The sequence below is a fragment of the Callorhinus ursinus genome, unplaced genomic scaffold (assembly GCF_003265705.2).
Source record: "Callorhinus ursinus isolate GAN/ISIS: 27379988/994484 unplaced genomic scaffold, GSC_fseal_2.0 scaffold81, whole genome shotgun sequence".
Classification (NCBI taxonomy): domain Eukaryota; kingdom Metazoa; phylum Chordata; class Mammalia; order Carnivora; family Otariidae; genus Callorhinus; species Callorhinus ursinus.
The window spans coordinates 2,612,291-2,629,975 of NW_027397143.1; the positions used below are offsets into that span (position 1 = coordinate 2,612,291).

The window sequence follows — 17,685 nt, forward strand, 5'->3', positions numbered from 1 at the left end:
AACTGAGTCTAACCTCAGTCTAACCACGTGACAATATCAGACAAACCAACCACTCTACAGAAGAATGGACTGGCGGTCCCCAACAGTGCCGAGATCATGAAAGACAAAGGATGAGGGACCGTCCAGTTGTCCCAGACCAGAGGAGGCTAAGGACACATGATCCTCCATTGGATCCTGGACCAGTAAAAGGACATTATGGGACAACTATTGAAATCTGGATAAGGTCTATAGATTAATAGTCCCGGATCAATGTTACTCTCCTGGTCATAATCATTATACCATGGTTACATAACATGCTAGCATTTGAGGAAGCTCGGTCAAGCATATACAAACATTCTTGTACTATGCATAAAAACAACTTCATTGAGGTATTCAGTTGGCCCTTGAAAAACATGGGTTTGAACTGCACAGGTCCACTTATACACGGAATTTTTTCAATAAATACAGTATAGGGCCGTAAATGTATTTTCTCTTCCTTACGATTTTTTTTAAGATTTTATTTTTAAGCAATCTCTACACCCAGTGTAGGGGGTTTGAACTCACAACCCCGAGATCAAGAGTCACACACTCTACCGACTGAGCCAGCCAGGCGCCCCCTTATGATTTTGTTAATAATTTTCTCTAGCTTACTTTATTGTAAGGCTGTAGTATGTAAGACATGTAAAATACAAAATATGTGTTAATTGATTACGTTTTGGGTGAGGTCTACAATAGACTGTTAAAGTTAAGTTTTGAGGGAATTATACTCAGATTTTTTTACTGTTGGTGCATTGTTCAGGTGTCAACCAATCTGCATACCACGAAATTTGCCCATTTTCAGGGTCCCTTTCAATGACTTTTAGTAAATGTACTGAGTTGTGCAAACATCCCCATAATTTGTTGTTGTTTTTTTAAAGATTTTATTTATTTATTTGACAGAGAGAGACACAGCGAGAGAGGGAACACAAGCAGGGGGAGTGGGAGAGGAAGAAGCAGGCTTCCTGCTGAGCAGGGAGCCCGATGCGGGGCTCCATACCAGGACCCTGGGATCATGACCTGAGCCGAAGGCAGACATCCAACGACTCAGCCACCCAGGCGCCCCTTAACATTTTTTTAAGTTTATTAATTTGAGTAATCTCCACACCCAGTGTGGGTCCCAAGATTTAGAGTCATGAGCTCCAACCAACTGAGTTAGCCGGGTACACCCCCCCAACCCTCCCCACCACTCCCCTTTTATTATTTTTTTTAAATTTAGCTTATCATCTGAGTTCTGTACTGTTTATCGTGGTCTGTTGCTCTGAAGTTGTGGTTTCTTCTCAACAAAATAGTTCTGCTAGCTCTTCCATTCCTCAGAGGTCCTTGATGAGCTCAGCTTCCAGAATGTTCCTCAGGGCGCTGTAGGGCCTGTAGCACAGAGGAAATGGTCCAGGGTCACAGAGGCGCATCCTGCAGGGGCTCAGGGAGGGGCTTTTCTGCTTCCTTCATGGTATTAGCACCTCAGGGCTGCACAGGAGGGCAGCTCGGTGGGCCGTGCCTAGAGGGGCCTCGGTCGAAACCTCGGGTCAGCCTGAGCAGGCCCGAGGCTGGGCGTGGGCAGAGGGAGGGAGGTGCAGATGGAGAGGTCTGGGGAGAGCTCCAGGGGTGGAGACCCCACTTACGGCCTGGACATCTGCCCAAGAACTTCCTCAGAAGCTGCTTGTGCTAGACCTCAGCTTCCTGTTGCCGGGGGATCGGCCTGGAAGGGAGGATATCTAGGCCTCAGAGGAAATGAGGGTTTGGCAGAGGGGAGCTCCTGAAACGTGTGGAGACCCACAGACACACATGTGAGCTCCCACACGCGGCCAGCACAGGGGCCTCGAGAGACACAGGCCACGACGGCACGCAGACACGTGTGGTCCACGCAGACTGCCCAGCGGGGACCGGACAGGAGGCCGGAGCAAGGGGGCTGTGGTCAGGACCGCTTTCAGGGAGGAAGGGGGCTGGGCGGCAGAGAGAGAGCGAGCGAGCGAGCTGGAGGGCACGTCTCCGGTCTGTTTCCGAGCTTCTGCCGGTCACGTCTCCACACGGAGCACTGGTGCGGTAACGCGCAGAGCCGGGGTAAAGCCGGGCGCCGACGCGGAGCCCCACCCCTGCCGCCGCGGAGCCTGCAGCGCCCCCTGGGGACCAGCTGGGTCCCTGGGGGCCCTGATGGCACAGGGCATTCCTTGGGCCCTGGCCAGGCCAGGAGAGGGGCGAGGAAAGGGGCTCTTGGGGAGCCCATCAGGTTACAAAGCTCTCAGGCTGGAACCCAGGCTTGGGGGGCAGCCAGGAAGGAGGCCAGCTGGGCTGTGGAGTTACTCTTAGAAAATAATATTGTAAGCCCTAAGGGGTGAGTGTGGGAGCAGCTGAGACGTCGGCAGCGTTCCTGTTCTCGGGCTGTTGAACGCAGTGGCCCGGTGGGAGCAGGATCCCACGATCCCCGGGAGGCAGGGCATGAGTTAGGAGCCAGGAAGGAATGTAACCTCAGTACCCCCTTTCTGCACCTGGCGATCGCTAGCGCGAACGTCCTGCTCCTCCCTTATCCCATGACTGACTCCCTGCGTGCCTATGCCAAGGGGAGGATGCAAGCCCGCTTCCAGATATTTGCCATCCCTTTGTACTCCTTTCCCACGCTTGGAGGCATCTGTCCTGGCTTTTCTGATAAAAACAAAAACAAAAACAAAATAAAAGCTATGTGCGGGATTCAGGGGCGGCTGAATCTCTTCCTTGCAGAGGCAGCCCTGCACGGCCGCTCAGATTGCTGACTGAGAACATTTTCTCAGGGCGCCACGACCCTGAGTGGCAAGGACAGAGCTCCTGAGGTCCCAGGACGCTGATGTGGGGAGACTCCCCAAGAGTGACCAGGCAAAGGGTGCCGGGGCATCACAATGGCCCAAGACTAAATGCAGTGGCGGTCACCCCAAAGACCCAGCCGCTCCGAGCCTCCTGCTGCCTGGCCTGCCCGTGCGTGTGTATCAGTCTGGACTCTGCCACTGCTGACCAAACCCCTCTAACCAGCCTGAGCCGAAAGGAGAAGTGGCTGTCTTACAAAACGGAAAGGCTGCCTGGCCAGAGGGCCGTGCCAGGCAGTGTAAGCTTCTCCAGAACATCAGCCACCTGTCTTCTCCAAGTGTGGCCTCGTGATGGCTCTCTCCTCCTCAGGGTGGCCAGTGGCCGTAAAGGGCCCTCAGAAATCTTCCTCCCTGCTCTGCGTTCCCTTTCCCAAAGTTCTAAGGAAGTTTCCAGAACTGCATCTCACCCTCTTGAGTTAGCCTCGGCCAGCATGGAGCCCAGGCAGCTGTGAGGCTGGCAGGCATCAGGTGTCCTCAGGGGAACAGGGACGTGGCTGCGCCCAGTGTGGTCTGGGTGCGGGGACCGTCCTGCATCAGGGTTCCATGTTCCAGAACAGCCCTTGTTGGGCCGCGGGTAAACAGGATGGGGGTGAGGTCGGGGCTGGGAACCCTCGAGAAGCCCGTGATCTGTGCCCCGAGGAGAGATGACCAGGACAGGGCAGGGCTCGGAAGGTGGCGCTGGGGGTGGATTTGAGAATGAGCAGGTCTTGAAGATCAGTGGAAAGTGGTAGCAGCGGGGGGCCTGGAGGGTTCAGGGCAGAGCCTCTGGTTTCCTGAGAGCGGACCCAGGACAAGGGGAGGTCCGGAGAGCCAACTGGGACCTGCTGAGGGTGCAGGGCCTGGAGGACGCGGGGTCGACAAGGCTGCAGTATGCTTGGGTGAACGCACGGGCTGTGGCACAGAAGAGGTAAGAACGACCGGGAAGGGGGCGCCCGGGTGGGGGGGGGCTCAGGCTCAGTCCGTTAAGCGACCGGCTCTTGGATTTGGCTTAGGTCATGATCTCAGGGTCGTGGGATCAAGCCCTGCATCAGGCTCCGCGCTCAGTGCAGAGTCTGCTTGTCCCTCTCCTTCTGCTTTCCCTCTCTCAAATAAATAAATAAAATCTTAAAAAAAAAAAAAAAAAAAGGAATGCCTGGGAGGAAATGGCCGGGCTGTGCGCAGCCCGCTGCTCCATCCTTGCCAGGGCTCTGTCTGGCCCTAGTTTCCGCCTGCCTTGCCTGCTCAGCCTTCTGCGCTTTCGCTGGCCGGTCACACCCCTCCCTCAGGCCCCCTCCACTGAGAAGGGGCGGGGAGAAGGGCCAGTCTTCCTCCAGGCCAGCCTCTGAGCCGCTAAGAGCTCCCCAGTGACTCTCTTCACACACCAGCTCGGGGGGGAGGGGCTCCGCCAAGCAGCCAGCACCATGAAGGACGATGTGGCTCTTCTGGCCACTGTCACCCTCCTGGGAGTCCTGCTGCAAGGTGAGCTGGCTTCTGTTTTGAGAGAGGGGTGGGCCCTGGACTCCTGCAGCCTGCCTTCTGCCCTGCAGGGCCTCTGCCCGGGGCGGGGGTGGGGGGGGCAGAGGCGGGTCCCCTAGCCCAAACTCCTGGGGTGCCTGTTCTTCCCACCCCAGTTGAAGGCTGAGAAGCTTACACTGTCCTGGCGGTGGGTCCAGAAGCCCTCTTCTGTGTGGTGGGTACAGAAGAGGGGCAGCCGTGGGCCTGGGGCAGCCCTACTCCAGCTGATCCTGCCCTCTCCCATGGTCCCAGCAGGGCCCAGCTCTGACTTCAAAGGCAACCTCTCTATACTGGGATCCACATGGAGCTGGACAGGGTTGGAACCTGCTCTCTGAGCCCCCAAAGGGGCCTGTGTGGTGGCCTTTTAGACTGGCCCTAAAGGACACATTCCCAGGCTAGATATCTTGTCACTTGGGCCACCGTTACCCCAGGCTGTAGGGGCTAGGACAAAGCACAGCCTGGGCAGGGGCCCTGCGGGGGCCAGAGCAACAGGCTGACTTGATCTCCTGCTGCCCGAGCAAGCTTGGCTCGTAGCCCCTACTCAGGGAGCCACAGGCCCCCCTCTAGGTCCTACACTGATGGTACACATGTCCTCGGCACTCACAGGGCGCCTGGAAGGGCTACGACACCAAGGGCACCAGGCCACAGGACTTGCTGGAAGGCAGCTGGAGACAACCAGCCCTGGGGCTGTGTGTGTGTGGTGGGGACCTGGCCTGAGGCCAAGAGAAGGCCCCTGTGCACTTAGATCCTCTGGGGCCAGCCTACCCTCCACACCCACCCATGCTGGAATGGAGGGAGACAGAGCCCCGGGAGGCCCGGGGTGGGACTAGAAGAGTCCCAGCAGCAACCACCTGGGGGTAGGGGAGGGGATATCTGTGAGATTTAGGTCGGGGTCCAAACACCTGAACAGAGAAATTCAGGCGGAGGGGCGCCTGGGTGGCTCAGTCATTAAGCGTCTGCATTCGGCTCAGGTCATGATCCCGGGGTCCTGGGTTCAAGCCCCATATGGGGCTCCCTGCTTGGCGGGAGGCCTGCTTCTCCCTCTCTCACTCTCCAAGCTTGTGTTCCTGCTCTCCCTGTGTCTCTCTCTGTCAAATAAATAAAATCTTAAAAAAAAAAAAAAAAAATTCAGGCGGGAGTCCATACCATATTGGAGGCAGAGGGCCCAGGCTTGAGTGATCCTGGCCTGATGTAGGGTCAAGAGATCCTCCCCGCCCAGTGGGCCCTGTAGTTGGGGACCAGGAACTATAAATCACAGGGTGTGTGCTCCCCGGTACCTGGTAGGATGAAGTCACCTCTGCCCTCAAGCCTTGGTAGTATGCCCTGTTCAGGGAACCCCGAAGTCTAGGTCCATGCCTAAAGAGTGGGAGCTGGTCATTTGCCTGTGTTTTGCAAGTCAAAGGATTCAGGAGCAAAGTCCTGAGCTTGCAGGTCCCTCCCGGGTACAGGTGCACCTGGGGAGGTGGGGTGGGAGTGGGGGAACAGGGTCTCTTGGCATCCCAGGCCCGCACCCTGCCCTCCCTCTTGAGCAGCTTGGATACAGGGCAGGCCCAGAAACAAGGGTTGGGGGCGAGAGATCCCCTTGGCTAGACTTTATTTATTTTCCAGGAGGGCTTTAAAGGGGAGTCGTGACAAGTCAGCATGGAGAAAGGAGAAAAGATGGGGACGGGACGGAGGGTGCGGGCCTCGGGGCAGCCAGACCTGACTCCCGCCCGTCGTCGCCCCCCAGCCTATTTCTCCCTGCAGGTGATCTCGGCGCGCAGAGCCTTCCGCGTGTCGCCGCCGCTCACCACCGGGCCGCCGGAGTTCGAGCGCGTCTACCGAGCCCAGTGAGACCCGGCGGGAGGGCGCGGGGCAGGAAGGGAGCGAGCCCAGGCAGCGGCAAGGGTCCGAGCCCCCCCACCCCACGCCGGTGCCCTCATGCCGCCCGCCCCCACCGCAGAGTGAACTGCAGCGAGTACTTCCCGCTGTTCCTCGCCACGCTCTGGGTCGCCGGCATCTTCTTTCACGAAGGTCTGCGCTCGGGACAGGCGCGCGCGCCCCGCCGCCCCGGGGTCCCGCGCCAGCCGGCTCAGCCTGCCCCGCCCGCCCCTCTCCCAGGTACCGCGGCCCTGTGCGGGCTGGTCTACCTGTTCGCGCGCCTCCGTTACTTTCAGGGCTACGCGCGCTCCGCGCAGCAAAGGTGAGGACCTGGGCGGGGCTCCGGGGAGGTCACGAAGGGTGGGGGACAGGGGAGGGGGTGGGGGTGGGGGCTTGTGGGCGGGGTCCTGACGGCCCGGGGCGTGGGGCGGGGGCCGCCGTCGCCCCGCCCCCCGCTGAGCCCCGCCCGCAGGTTGACCCCGCTGTACGCGAGCGCGCGCGCGCTCTGGCTGCTCGTGGCGCTGGCGGCGCTCGGCCTGCTCGTCCACTTTCTCCCCGGCGCGCTGCGCGCCGCGCTCCTCGGACGGCTCGGGAAGATGCTGCCCAGGGCCTGAGGTGGAGGACGCCCGGTCGGTGGAGCCGGAGAAGAGCCGGAGCTTCCGGGAGGACGGGACGGGTGCTCGCCCCATCCCAATCTCCAATTAAAGTGCCGATGACCGGACCCCGAGCGCATTCTCTGGGTCGGAGGGGTTCGCGCACCGCGCGCTGTGGAGCCCAGCCGGGGGCAGCCCAGCGGCAGTCGGGTGGGCTTCCCGGGGGGGGGGTGGCTGCGGAAGGACCGGGGCCTCTCCGGGGCCGCCCTTCTCGCGGGGGCTCACCCCGCGGCGCCTCCTCCCTGCGTTCAGCGCTCTCCTCGCCTGTCCCCTCCTCTGAGGCCTGCCGCCTCTTCGCTGTCCCCCAGCCGCCCTCTTCCTCGTCCCCCGGCTTTCACAGCTGACACCAGGGCCATTTTCCGGTCAGCGCTCGGTGCCCGGCGTCCAGCAGGACGTGGTGTGGGTGTTCAGGGCACCCCGCGGCGGAGCCGTGGGGGCGACGACCAGTGCGGGCAGTGGAGCTGTGACAGGCGCTCTCGGGGGGTGAAACGTCCTGGTGCTTGGGGGACCAGACCTGGGCAGGGCCTGCTGGCCGGACGGAGCGTCCCTGAAGAGGTGAATTTTTAGCCGAGACGCCGGCGGAGAGGAGCTTTCCAGGCAGGGCAGCCGCGCGTGCACGGGCCCCCGAGGTGGACGGCAGACCCTAAAACATGTCAGAGACTGGGGGGTGGGAGGTGTGGCGGAAGGTGAGCGGGGCCTTGGGGACCGTGGACGAGGGCAGGGCTGGGACTCACGAAGTGGGAGATCCGGGATGCCTTGGGCTTGAGAGGAGCAGGCAGTTGGGGCGGGATGATGGGAGCTAGGGGGCGCGCGCGGGGGGGGGATGGTGGTCGGGAAGCAGAGGTGGCTTTGGGCGCCGGGGCCCCGATTCCGCGCCACCTCCACCCGCGACTCACCCACCCGGCGGCTGAGGTCATGCGGCGTTGCACGGAGGGCCGAGGTGGCAGCGGGCACGGGTGGCACTGGCCTCCCGCCACCGGCTGGACTTCTCGGAACACTCACTCACACTGGAGGCGCGCACTTCATTAACCCTTTATTACAAGTCACGCTCTTATAGAAGTATATGTGGACTTACGTGAAAAAATCAAATGTATCCAAGAATAAAAAACACAGCACATAAAGTAGTATATGCATTCCAGTGTTCGCGCCGGAGACAGCGGGCGCCCAGGAAAAAGCTCTTCTAAAACGGCCTGGCTCAAGCCGGCCGGGGATGCGAACGGTTCCGGCCGGGGATGCACGGGCCGGCCTCAGGCACAGTGTGGGGGCCGCCTGCCTCCTCCCGCGGCCGGGCGGGCGGTGGGCAGCACCAGCTCCTGGGGCCTCCGGGCCAGCGGCGATCCCAGGCCTGCGGAGCGGGGCGCCGGGCAGAACCCCTCAGGCTGGGGGCGGCGGCACCAGGCCCTCCGGGGGCGGCAGCGATGACATCCCAGGTTTCCCAGGTGGCTTCAGGGCCAGCCAAAGTGCACCCTCAGAAGCCCACCACTTAGTCGGCCTTTTTCAGGAAGATCTAGAAGAGACGGGCTCGGGGTCAGCTGGGGGCCTCAGCGCTCCGCCGGTCGGGTCCGTGGAGCGGACCTGCCCCGCTTACCTCGCTCAGAATGACCCACACTGGGGAGTCTGTCTGGATGGAGAGGCGCAGTGCTTCCAGGGGGCCAAAGGCAGGGTCCACCTCGCCCTCTGCCACACCCTTGTAGAAGGAGCCTGAGGGAGGGCAGCGCTGAGCCATTGCCCCCAGACCCTTGCCCAGCCCAGCTCCCCCCGCATCTCCACCTGCTGGCCCCCCCACTCACCTATCTGGAGGTAGCCGTCAGGGCTCCGCGGGTACCGGAGGGTGGCTGAGCGGCCCTCCTGCAGGGCCTCCTTGTCCGACTGGGGGTTCTGGGGGCAACATAAAGGGGCTGAAGCCAGTGGCTGTGGGAGGGGCGGGCCCTCAAGCACATCCACCCCCTACCACACTCACATCGAAGGGCAGCACCTCCACGGACGTGTTGAAGAGCTTGTCCTCCGGGTGCTCAATGTTCCCGCTGCGGAAGAAGAACCTGTGGCCAGACAGGCCTGTGAGCTGCTGTGCGGGTGGGGCAGAGAAAAGGCCATGCCTGGCCCAGGAGTGTAGCAGGTGGGCCCTGGGGTGCTGAGTGAGGCTGGGGACCACCCGGGGGGGGCAGCCATTGGGCTGTGCATGGCAACCAGGGACGAAGGTGATGGGCCACTGTCACAGAGTTCCTGTGGGCATTGCTTTAGTCTTAGGAGCTACCATGATGAACCCCTGGGGGTTCCTTATCTTCAGATAGGGAAACTGAGGCAGGGTGAGGTTAAGTGATTCACTGGGGGGCCCAAGAGGGGCAGGTGGTGAGGCCTATCCCCTGGTGGCCACCCCGCCCCTCCCCCAAGGTGGACCTATGGGTGCCGGCACTGACCGCTCAAGACGCAGCGGCTGGAAGAAGCGGAAGCGAATGAAGTCCCCGGCAGCAGGCGTGAAGGCCCAGAAGAAATCCTCACGCAAGTAGGCCTTCTCCAGAGTGAAGTGCTGGTATGTCTTGAGGCTTGTGCTCACCTCGGCCGGTGGGTTCACGTGCTCCTTCCTCAGTGCCTGCTTCCCAAAGTCCTTGTCCTGCCACCCAGAAGGGACAGCGGAGCTAGAGAGGGCCCCCTCTAGAGAGAGACCTTGCCCTGCCCCACCCTCCCACCCCCCATCTCCCCCTCCCCCGGCAGCCCCTGGCTCTGCCCGTCCCCAGCCTGTCCCCCAGCCAGGCCCGAGGGCGGCGCAGCCCACCTTCAGTTTCTGGATCTTGCCCGCCAGCGAGGAGTGCGTGCCCACGTGCTGGAAGAGGGACGGCTTGAAGCGGATCCGCAGGTTGGCCTTCTGCCGGTCACAGTGCTTCTGCAGAGGGATGGGGAGAGCCGAGGGCTTGGCTCGGCTGTCTCCTCGCGTCGGTCCATGCTGGAGGCTGCATGCCCGCCCTCCCCTGCACTTGGTGGTGCTGCCCCTGCTCACCGCATCCTTCTCGGGGTTGCAGACCTTCACCCACAGAATGTGGTCCAGGAGCCAGTCAATGGGCTTGTCCCGGTAGAACATGAGGATGAACTCCACAATCAGGCTCAGGTCCAGTGACTTGAACATCTTCCCTGGGGGCGGGAAAGGGGGGAAAGGGTGCTGGGTAGGCAACTCTGCCCTTCCCTACTTCCCCTTAATCCCCGTGGTGGGGGTTCTCTAAGGAGGCTCGCACAGCAAGCCCTGTGGGCAGCTGCAGGCAGGTGCGGGCACTAGGGGACGGACAGGGGTGGTGAGCCCGACACCTGGAGGCAGAGGGAGGGTGGGAACAGGCCCGCTGCGGCTGCAGGGCACCCTCCCAGAAGAGCTTGCCAGCATGACCCTGTGTGGTAGCAGCGCTGAGGAGACAAGGACAGAGAGGCAGAGGTCGGCTGGACTGAGGGGCCCTGGTCAGGTCCGCGGCATAGGGCAGGCTCGGGGGGTGGCGCACCAATGAAGCCCAGCTGGGAGAACTCCAGGATCATCCAGTCCTCCGAGGGCTGCTGGAGCGCGAAGTTCTTCATGGTGCTCAGGTAGTTGGGCTTGGCGACAATGTCATCCTCCAGCTGCATGGGGCGGGGGGCAGAAGGGGGGATGGACTCAGGATGGGCACAGGGACAGGGCGGGGCTCCACCCAGGCCCAGCCAGGGTCCAGGGCCGGTGGGGGGCAAAGCAGGGTCCTGGTGCTGACCTGCACGTAGTAGATGCCTTTGGACTGCGCATACATCATGAGGAAGCAGTAATCGAGGTTCTGTTTGGTCCTCCACCTGCGGGGCAGGGGCAGGGGCTCAGGAGCTCTGACCCCCCCACCCCAACCCCATGTAGCGGTCCTCCGAAGGAGAAACAGACGCACTGCAAGGAAGTGCCTGGGACTTGGGCACCAACAGCCGGGTTCTCACAGGGGGCACGGGGAAGGGGGCAGTGCTTGTACCTGACTCTCTCCTTGGGGTCCCCAAAGGACTCTCGGAGGCGGGAGAAGTCAGGGTAGAAGTGGGGGGAAGGGGAGATGACTTCCAGGAGCCCGGAATGGATCTCCGTGGGGAACCTGGGGGGACAGGAGTCCAGTGGGTGCGCAGCCTCCAGGCACAGCAGTTGGGGCAGCGTTGAGCTAGCCAGACCCTGTCCCTTTGCTCAGGCCCACCAGGCAGCCATCACCCAACGGCACAGCCATCCTACGGAGGCAGTGAGGCTCCAGAGGGGCTGAGCCACCTCTACGCACCCACCCTCTTTCAGTAAAGAGGGGAAGCACCCTTTCCCACAGGGGGAAGGCAGGATCATGTAGGGGAAGCAGGCACCTGTCTGCCCCGCACCCCGCAGAGCCCCACCCCCCAACCAGCTTTATGGGTCCGTCAGTACTCACAAGGCTTTGATGTTCTCTGTCACCACCGAGGTGTACTGTGGGTCAGTCTGTGGGGAGACCAAGTGCCCTCCCTAAGCCTGGCTGCCACCCCAAAGGGCCTGGATGAAGGGGCTGGGGGGAAGGGGGCAGGCTTCAGATGACCCCATGCACAGAGGGAGTGAGCCCCCCATCCTGAGGGCCGAGTAAGTCTGGGCCGGGGGTGGGGGGGGGGAGGAGGGCACAGGTGCCTCAGAAAAAGCCCTTTGGTGTACCTGGGGCCTTGGGGGTGGGACAGCCTAGGTCACTGGCGTCTCCACGAGGGGGCGCTGAAATGGTTCTTTTTAACTTGTCTTCATAGATTTGTGAATGAAACCGACAATTGAACCTCTGATAGTTTTTTCCTCCGTAATGTTGCTCGGTTTTCATTTCTCCTTGTTATTTTGTGCCCTGTGTTCTCTGAATGCTCCCACCCCGCCCCCCGGCCCACTCGCCTCGGCGATCAGCACCACGATGACCGAGTCCTCCTTCTCCTGCGGGCTCAGCTCCGAGATGAGCGAGTGCAGCGTGTCCGTCAGGTACGAGTGCACCTCGCGCCGCACGCTGGGGATGCCCATCACTACCGACACTGCGGGGGCGGGGGCGGGGGCGCGGAGAGTCGGTACCCGCCGGATGCCGGGGACCGCCCCCCGCTCGCGGCCCCTCCCGGGACCCGCCCCTACCTCCAGTGCGGCCCTGGCCCACGCGCACGGCAGGCTGCAGGCTGCTTTCCTTGGCCAGCAGGTGCGGCAGGTGGTGGAAGACGGTAGGCAGGTGCAGCACGTGCTTGTGGGAGACGTTCCACGGCTTCAGTCGCGGATCCTCTGGGTGGGTCGGGAAGGGACAGGTCAGACGAGGCGGCCTGCCATCAGCCCCCGCCTCCCCGGCCGCGGCGGGCGCGGCTCCAGCGCTCACCAGTTAGGCGGCCCCAGGTGCGATTGCCCTCCCCCTCTCGCAGCGCCTGCCTCTCCGACACGGCCCTCTTGATCTCGTCCAGCACCAGGTTGAGCTCCTTGGAGCGCTTGAGGCTCTCCTGCTCAGCCGCATGCAGCCGGTCACGCAGCGCCAGGAACTCCCGCTGGTACACGTCCACCACATCGCCTGTGGGTGGTTCGCACGCTGTCACCAGGGGGCAGCCGCGCACTGACCTATGGTCCCTCGAGTATACCAGCGCGCCCATCTGCATTCGTGCCCATCTGCATCTGTTCTTGTGCCTGCTCACAAGCCAGCTCCGTGTATGTGTGTGTGTGTGGGGGGGAGTGTACATAAGGGACACTCTGAGGTCACACTGACACACTGGGGGGAGAAAAATCTTCACTGGTCTGATTGGTACTCTCCAGTACCCTCCCCCTACCCTGCTATCTTCACCTTTGAGGAGACATCTGAGGGAGGGCTGCAGGATCCTTCCAGCCCCAGGTGGGGCAATCCTTGGACTGAATCTTCACCCAGTGCCTCCCAAAGTCCCCCTCTTGCTTCTTTTTGCAGTATCTGCTCCTTCCAGGAGGTGTGATGCCCAATGTCCCATCCAGGGCACAAGGACCCAGCCCTTCCTCAAGAGGCTTCTTAGCTCCCTAGCCTGTCCCCCTCCCTCCCCTCGACCTCTGCCCTTTGCTCCCCACTCGTGCTCACAGAGGAGGTCACAGGAAGCTAACCCTACCCCCAAAGCCCTCTGGGGATAACCCTTCCTGGGCTCTCAGCCTGTCCTCCAAGTAGGACAGGGCTCCGGTGCCCATTCTGCACTAAGCACCGACTCTGGATTTCCATCTCCCTCCGGGGGAGGCTTCTGCAGTTACAGCCTCCCAGGGCTCCGAGGAGCAGATGAAATTGAGGAACTACTCCCGGGTCACTCAATGACTCCGCAGCAGCGAGGGGACACAGCTCCCAACGCCCGCAGACCTGCTTCTCTGGAGACCTGTACTGGGCATGCATCACCTCGAGGGGTCTGCACGCTCCCCCCCAGGAGGACCCGTGTCAGAACCTCCAGCTGGGCCCCAGCTACTGGTATTAGGGGCGCAGGCAGGCCAGGAGCACCACCAGGGTGGGGCTTCCTGACAGTGGAAAGGGATCCCCAGGGTGCCAAGCACCTGGCTCCACTGGTCTGGCGGGGACCCGTGAGCAAGAATGAGACAAACAACATTCCCTCCCCACCCCGCCCCAGGCCGGTGCAGGCGGTCCCACGGGGCTGTGCACTCAAGGACTGTTATCTTGCTTCTGCTCTATTTGCCATCCCGGACAACAGCTCTTCCCTGTCTCCTGTGTCTTTGCATGTGCCGTCTCTTCTGCCTGGGATCCCCTTTCTCTTCTGGGGCTAATGAAAACCCATGTAGCCTTCGAGGCCTAGTTTCAAAGTCTAGTGTTCAAGTCTAGGAAACCTTCCAAAACTCCCCTCTCATTCCCTAGGCAGCTCTTCTGTTCCTTGATTCCCCTGTGGGATCCCAGCCCCCAAAATGCCGGCATAGTCCAGCTATGTGCACCAAAGGTCATGACCAAGGCAAAGTTCTGTCATCTCAGGATACCCCTCCCCCCTTAAGCTGCAGGGGGCAGAGGTCTAAGAGCTAAATCCCAGGGGAAGAGGGATGGGTAGCCCAGGGTGGGGGGGTGCAGAGGGGGAGGCCAGGGAGATGAGCAAAGCAGGCCCTCCCTAAGGCACTCCATACTCATCTGCTTGCCCCATAGGGACAGCCCTGCCGGCGGAGGGAGGGGAGAGTCAGGTTACAAGATCTGTGAGGCTCTGCGCTGGGTTCAGTGGCCGGGTTACCCTGGAAACCTGACCCCTTGAGCAGGAGCCAACCACCCCCATCAAATCCTCACCCACCCAGCCCAGAGTGGGGTGGCACCAGGCGCCAGGAGCATCTTCCTCTGGGGCAGCTGCCCCAAAGGGAAGGGGGGCTGGAGGTGCCCAGGCCCCCAAGAGGGAGTTCAGAGGTGCTCTGTGAAGGGTGGGGGGAGGCCTCTCTCCCCTCTGACTGCTGCCCCTCCCTGGTCTTCTCAGTTAAGTAGGCTGAGCTCTGTTCCACCTTCACCTGCCTGGGCACACAAGCCAGGTGGGCAGCCGTGGGCACCTGAGTCACCCTGGCCACCGAGGCCTGGGCACAGCCTGCTCCCTACCCTGGCCTGCTTTCCTCGGGGCCTCCGCCCAACCCAGGTGCTGAACTGCCTCTGTTTATCAGGAGGTGATGGGCCCTGGCTCCTGCCCACACCAACCCTTCTGTCATTTCCCTCCACACTGCAGGCCCTGTCCCTCAGCAGCCCGCCCCCCCTCCAGCCCTGCCTGCGAGGCCCCCAGCAGGACCGTCGTCCCTGACTTCTCTGCTCCTGGGTCCACTGTCTTTGCCTCTCAAAGCCAGAAACTCAAGCTCTGTGCCTGCCACTCCCTGGGCTGAGCCTTATGTGCCAGGGCTCTGCCAAGCCATCTTGGCACCCCTACGACCTTTTTGGGCTGGGTGGCTGGACTGTCGCATTGAATGGGCCGGGGAGGCAGCTCAAGGGAGGGGGGGGGCAAAGGCCTGGGGAGCCCCTGGCCTCTGGGGGGGCGGGACCAGAGGTCCTGGGAGCTAGGGCTCAGGGCACTTTGGCTTCTTTCTCTCCGCACCTTCCTAACCCAGGGAAGAAGGGTGGAGGGCCTGGCCCCGGGTGCAGCTGGCCCTAGGGAAGGACAGCAGCTGGGGCCAGACTAGTGGCACCTTTCCCACCCCTCCCCCCACCCGAAGGCAGAGTAATCAGGACACCTGAGGCCCATGGACCACAGTCTTCCCCTGGTTCCCTCTTGATGGAAGAAACAGGTTTAAGAGCCAAGCCGGGCACAGACCACGTGCCATGTACTTAGGGAAGGGGAAGCAGGCTCAGAGGGGCTCAGCAGGTGCCAGGCCCAGTGAAGGTGTGGGGTTAACGTGCAGGTGGGGCTGGAGTGTAGAGAGGGCCAGCTGTCCCTCTCCTCTCCAGGCCTTGCAAAGCACCCCTCACAGGGGTCAAGGAGGGTGCCGGTGGTTGCTGGAGTCCGGAATGCTGGGATGCGGGGGAGGGCTGAGGCCGGCCCGCAGGGTCTGCTTCTCTCCCTGGGGATGGGCCTTCAGCAGGTGCTTGGCTGAGGGCCGGAGTCTGAGGGCTAGTGGAGCTGTTGCACAAATCTGGTCAAGGCTGGATATGAAAGCGGGTCCCAAACCCGGATCCAGGGTCCAGCTGGCCAAGGCCTGGGTGTCCTTCCTGGCCCTTGGCCCGGGGCTTCCGGGAAGCCACCTGCTCCTGCTGCCTCCTTCCTGTTTGGCTCCCAGCCCACCTTTCTTACAGATCCCGGTCCCTCTGGCCTTCCCCTAAGTACTGGCGCCTGTGCCGGCCCTATCCTAAACCCCTCACTCACAGCAGCTGGAAGCTGGGGTCCGGTCTGGCTTCCCCATGCAGGTGCCTACATGTATGAAGGAGAAGGGTTTGCTAAGGGCCCAGATTCAGGCTTTTCTTGAGGCCTCCAAAGACCTGGCTTTGCCAGGCCCCCTAAAACAGGGATAGCCCTTGACAGGGAAGTGCCCAGTCACCCCCTCACAATGCCTCACGGGCTCTTGGGCTTCTGGGAGGACCCCTGCCACTGAGCCCCACACGTCTTTGGCTGGGGTGCTCTACCCACTCCCCAGGCCCTTGGATTGCCAGCCTCCTGGATGACCCCCTCAGAGACGGTGGGCCCTAGATGGAGCCTCTGGTATCTGCCCTCCTGGAGGTCAGTTCCCTGGGGCCAGCCAGGCTCCCAGAGAAGGACTTGGGGGGGTGGGGGTTGCTGCACTGCAACTCCTGATGTCAGGCTGGGGGCACGTGGCTGTTGCAGGAGGCACACAGGAACTGCGGCCTGACCGAGGACAGGGTGCAAGGGCTCATCAACCCACCCACAAGCAGACAGATGTGCCCCCGCCCATTAGATCTAGCCCCACCCCGGTCTCCATGCCAGTCGGCTTATGTGGCTACTCTCCCAGAGGTCCAACATGCCTTCCTCCTGCTGACACACCCCCCCCTACAGAGGACTCTGCCCCATTCATGCCTTCTCCCAGGTGACACACCCTACGTACAGACTTCCAGAGAACTTTGCCCCAGCCATGCCCTTCCTGTGCCAAGCCCTAGGGACCTCCCTTCAGGGCTCCTGGAGCCCTAAGGCCCCCACCCAGACAGGTTGGTGGACTCCAGTAGGCTGGGCTGGTCAGGCAGGAGGATCAGGCTCAGCTCCGTTTGGACTGGGACCGTCAGGAGGGTTCCAGATCCTCCCTCAGTCATTCCTCCTCCAGCTTTCTGTAGCCATGGGGTTGAGAAAGAAGGAAGCAGGAGGTAGGAGGGAGGCAGAGGGTCAGCTGGCCTCAGCCTGATCCTGCTTAGACCTCCGGCAGGAAGGCCAGGAGGCAGGAAGGAAGCAGCTATTCCCGGAGGCTCCTATGGTGCAGGCGGGCTGGACAAGGCCTGTGAGGGCCTCCTCAGCCCCCCGCCGTCCCAACCAACACCAGGCGACTCCAGCCAGCGCGAGGGGGCCTGCCCCTACCCCCATCCCCAGGTGTGCAGACCGAGCTCGGAGGACCGTGGTGGCAGACTGGCCAGCCTGCCCAAACTTCAGGTGGGGGGCGGAGGTCCGAGGAGACCACACAAAATAAGTTGACGGGTAGCCGGGGCCCGGCGGGCTAGTCGCGAGGCCGGCGGCGGGCCAGCGCCCGGGTCCCCGCAGAGGAATCCTGGGGCCAGATGTCCTGGAGGAGGGCTGCGGAGGCCCCGGGGAACAGCCCCCCACGGTGGGCTGGTGGGGGGGAGCGGGGAGGTGGTGGGGGTGGAGGGTGCTGCCCGGACGTCCGGCTGTCCCCCTCACACCTGTCTCGGGAACTCGGTAACTTCTCCTGCCCAGGTGCCCGGAGAAGGTACCTTGGGGGCCACCTGGCCACAACCGTCTCCTGACCTTGCGCCTCTGTCCCTCTCTGGAAACTCCAAGGTCCCCGGGTCGCCAGTGGGAGCGACCAGCCCGAGCATGGGCGCAGCCGTACTCACGGAGGCCGGTCCCGCGGTCCTGAGCGCCGCCCCGGGCCCCCGCGGACCGCTCGGCCCCGGCGGCCCAGCCCAGGCCGGAGGAGAATTTCGCTATTCCGGCAGCAAACAAGTGGGGGCGAGGAGGGAGGGGCGTCCTCCCGCGCCGCCCGGGCGGGGAAGGGGCGCCTGCGTCGGCTTCCGGCCGCCTCCCGCGGCCAGCGGCCGGACCCTGCTCCCGCGGCCGGCGCCCAGGTGCGGCCAGGTGTGGGACGCGGCGCGGGGCCCGGGGAGGGGGGGGCTCACCTTTCTGGCCGCTGAGCGCCGCGTACCAGGAGAGCGAGAGGAAGGCGCACAGGCAGAAGAGCAGCAGCGTCAGGAAGGTGCCATTGCGGAGCCTCATCTCGGGTGCGCGGCGGGCGCCGGCGGGGCCGAGGCCGC

General features: G+C 62.5%; 3 protein-coding genes across 6 annotated transcripts in view; 2 read left to right on the forward strand and 1 right to left on the reverse strand.

Moving 5' to 3' along the window:
• The first annotated feature begins 3,353 nt into the window (after window positions 1–3,353).
• Window positions 3,354–7,608, forward strand: LTC4S (leukotriene C4 synthase). Of its 3 annotated transcripts, none has more exons than XM_073887571.1 (5): window positions 3,354–3,553; window positions 6,090–6,172; window positions 6,286–6,356; window positions 6,444–6,525; window positions 6,676–7,608. In XM_073887571.1, the coding sequence occupies exons 1-5, from the start codon at window positions 3,494–3,496 to the stop codon at window positions 6,815–6,817; spliced, it is 438 nt and encodes a 145-aa protein (XP_073743672.1). In that variant the 5' UTR covers window positions 3,354–3,493; the 3' UTR covers window positions 6,818–7,608. The 3 variants fall into 3 exon arrangements, with proteins under 3 accessions (XP_073743672.1, XP_025718489.1, XP_025718488.1); XM_025862704.2 differs by lacking the exon at window positions 3,354–3,553 and adding an exon at window positions 3,969–4,307; XM_025862703.2 differs by lacking the exon at window positions 3,354–3,553 and adding an exon at window positions 3,984–4,307 and having other exon boundaries at window positions 6,073–6,172; window positions 6,676–7,604.
• A 268-nt stretch (window positions 7,609–7,876) lies between these two features.
• On the reverse strand, window positions 7,877–17,679 carry MGAT4B (alpha-1,3-mannosyl-glycoprotein 4-beta-N-acetylglucosaminyltransferase B). 2 transcript variants are annotated; one of them, XM_025862605.2, is made up of 15 exons: window positions 17,551–17,679; window positions 12,178–12,363; window positions 11,946–12,086; window positions 11,718–11,851; window positions 11,248–11,294; window positions 10,819–10,932; window positions 10,579–10,654; window positions 10,339–10,453; window positions 9,852–9,982; window positions 9,630–9,737; window positions 9,274–9,467; window positions 8,817–8,895; window positions 8,647–8,734; window positions 8,445–8,557; window positions 7,877–8,363 (listed from the first exon to the last, which is right to left on the reverse strand). In XM_025862605.2, the coding sequence occupies exons 1-15, from the start codon at window positions 17,645–17,647 to the stop codon at window positions 8,340–8,342; spliced, it is 1,647 nt and encodes a 548-aa protein (XP_025718390.1). In that variant the 5' UTR covers window positions 17,648–17,679; the 3' UTR covers window positions 7,877–8,339. The 2 variants fall into 2 exon arrangements, with proteins under 2 accessions (XP_025718390.1, XP_073743685.1); XM_073887584.1 differs by lacking the exon at window positions 10,819–10,932.
• SQSTM1 (sequestosome 1) overlaps window positions 17,539–17,685 on the forward strand; it is a 23,482-nt gene continuing 23,335 nt past the window's right edge. The window contains exon 1 of the mRNA XM_025862609.2: window positions 17,539–17,652. The gene's annotated coding sequence lies outside the window, so the exon portion shown is untranslated. The remainder of the gene's footprint in view (window positions 17,653–17,685) is intronic.

Bases quoted from the DNA above. Each gene is read 5' to 3' on its own strand.
- LTC4S (XM_025862703.2), top strand. From the start codon at position 4,250: ATGAAGGACGATGTGGCTCTTCTGGCCACTGTCACCCTCCTGGGAGTC. The intron at 6,357-6,443 runs GTCTGCGCTCGG...CCCCTCTCCCAG, and splicing joins CGGCATCTTCTTTCACGAAG to GTACCGCGGCCCTGTGCGGG. The intron at 6,526-6,675 runs GTGAGGACCTGG...CCCCGCCCGCAG, and splicing joins GCGCGCTCCGCGCAGCAAAG to GTTGACCCCGCTGTACGCGA.
- MGAT4B (XM_025862605.2), bottom strand. From the start codon at position 17,647: ATGAGGCTCCGCAATGGCACCTTCCTGACGCTGCTGCTCTTCTGCCTG. The intron at 12,364-17,550 runs GTGAGCCCCCCC...AACCACCCACAG, and splicing joins GGCGCTCAGCGGCCAGAAAG to GCGATGTGGTGGACGTGTAC. The intron at 11,295-11,717 runs GCGAGTGGGCCG...GTCTCCCCACAG, and splicing joins TCGTGGTGCTGATCGCCGAG to ACTGACCCACAGTACACCTC.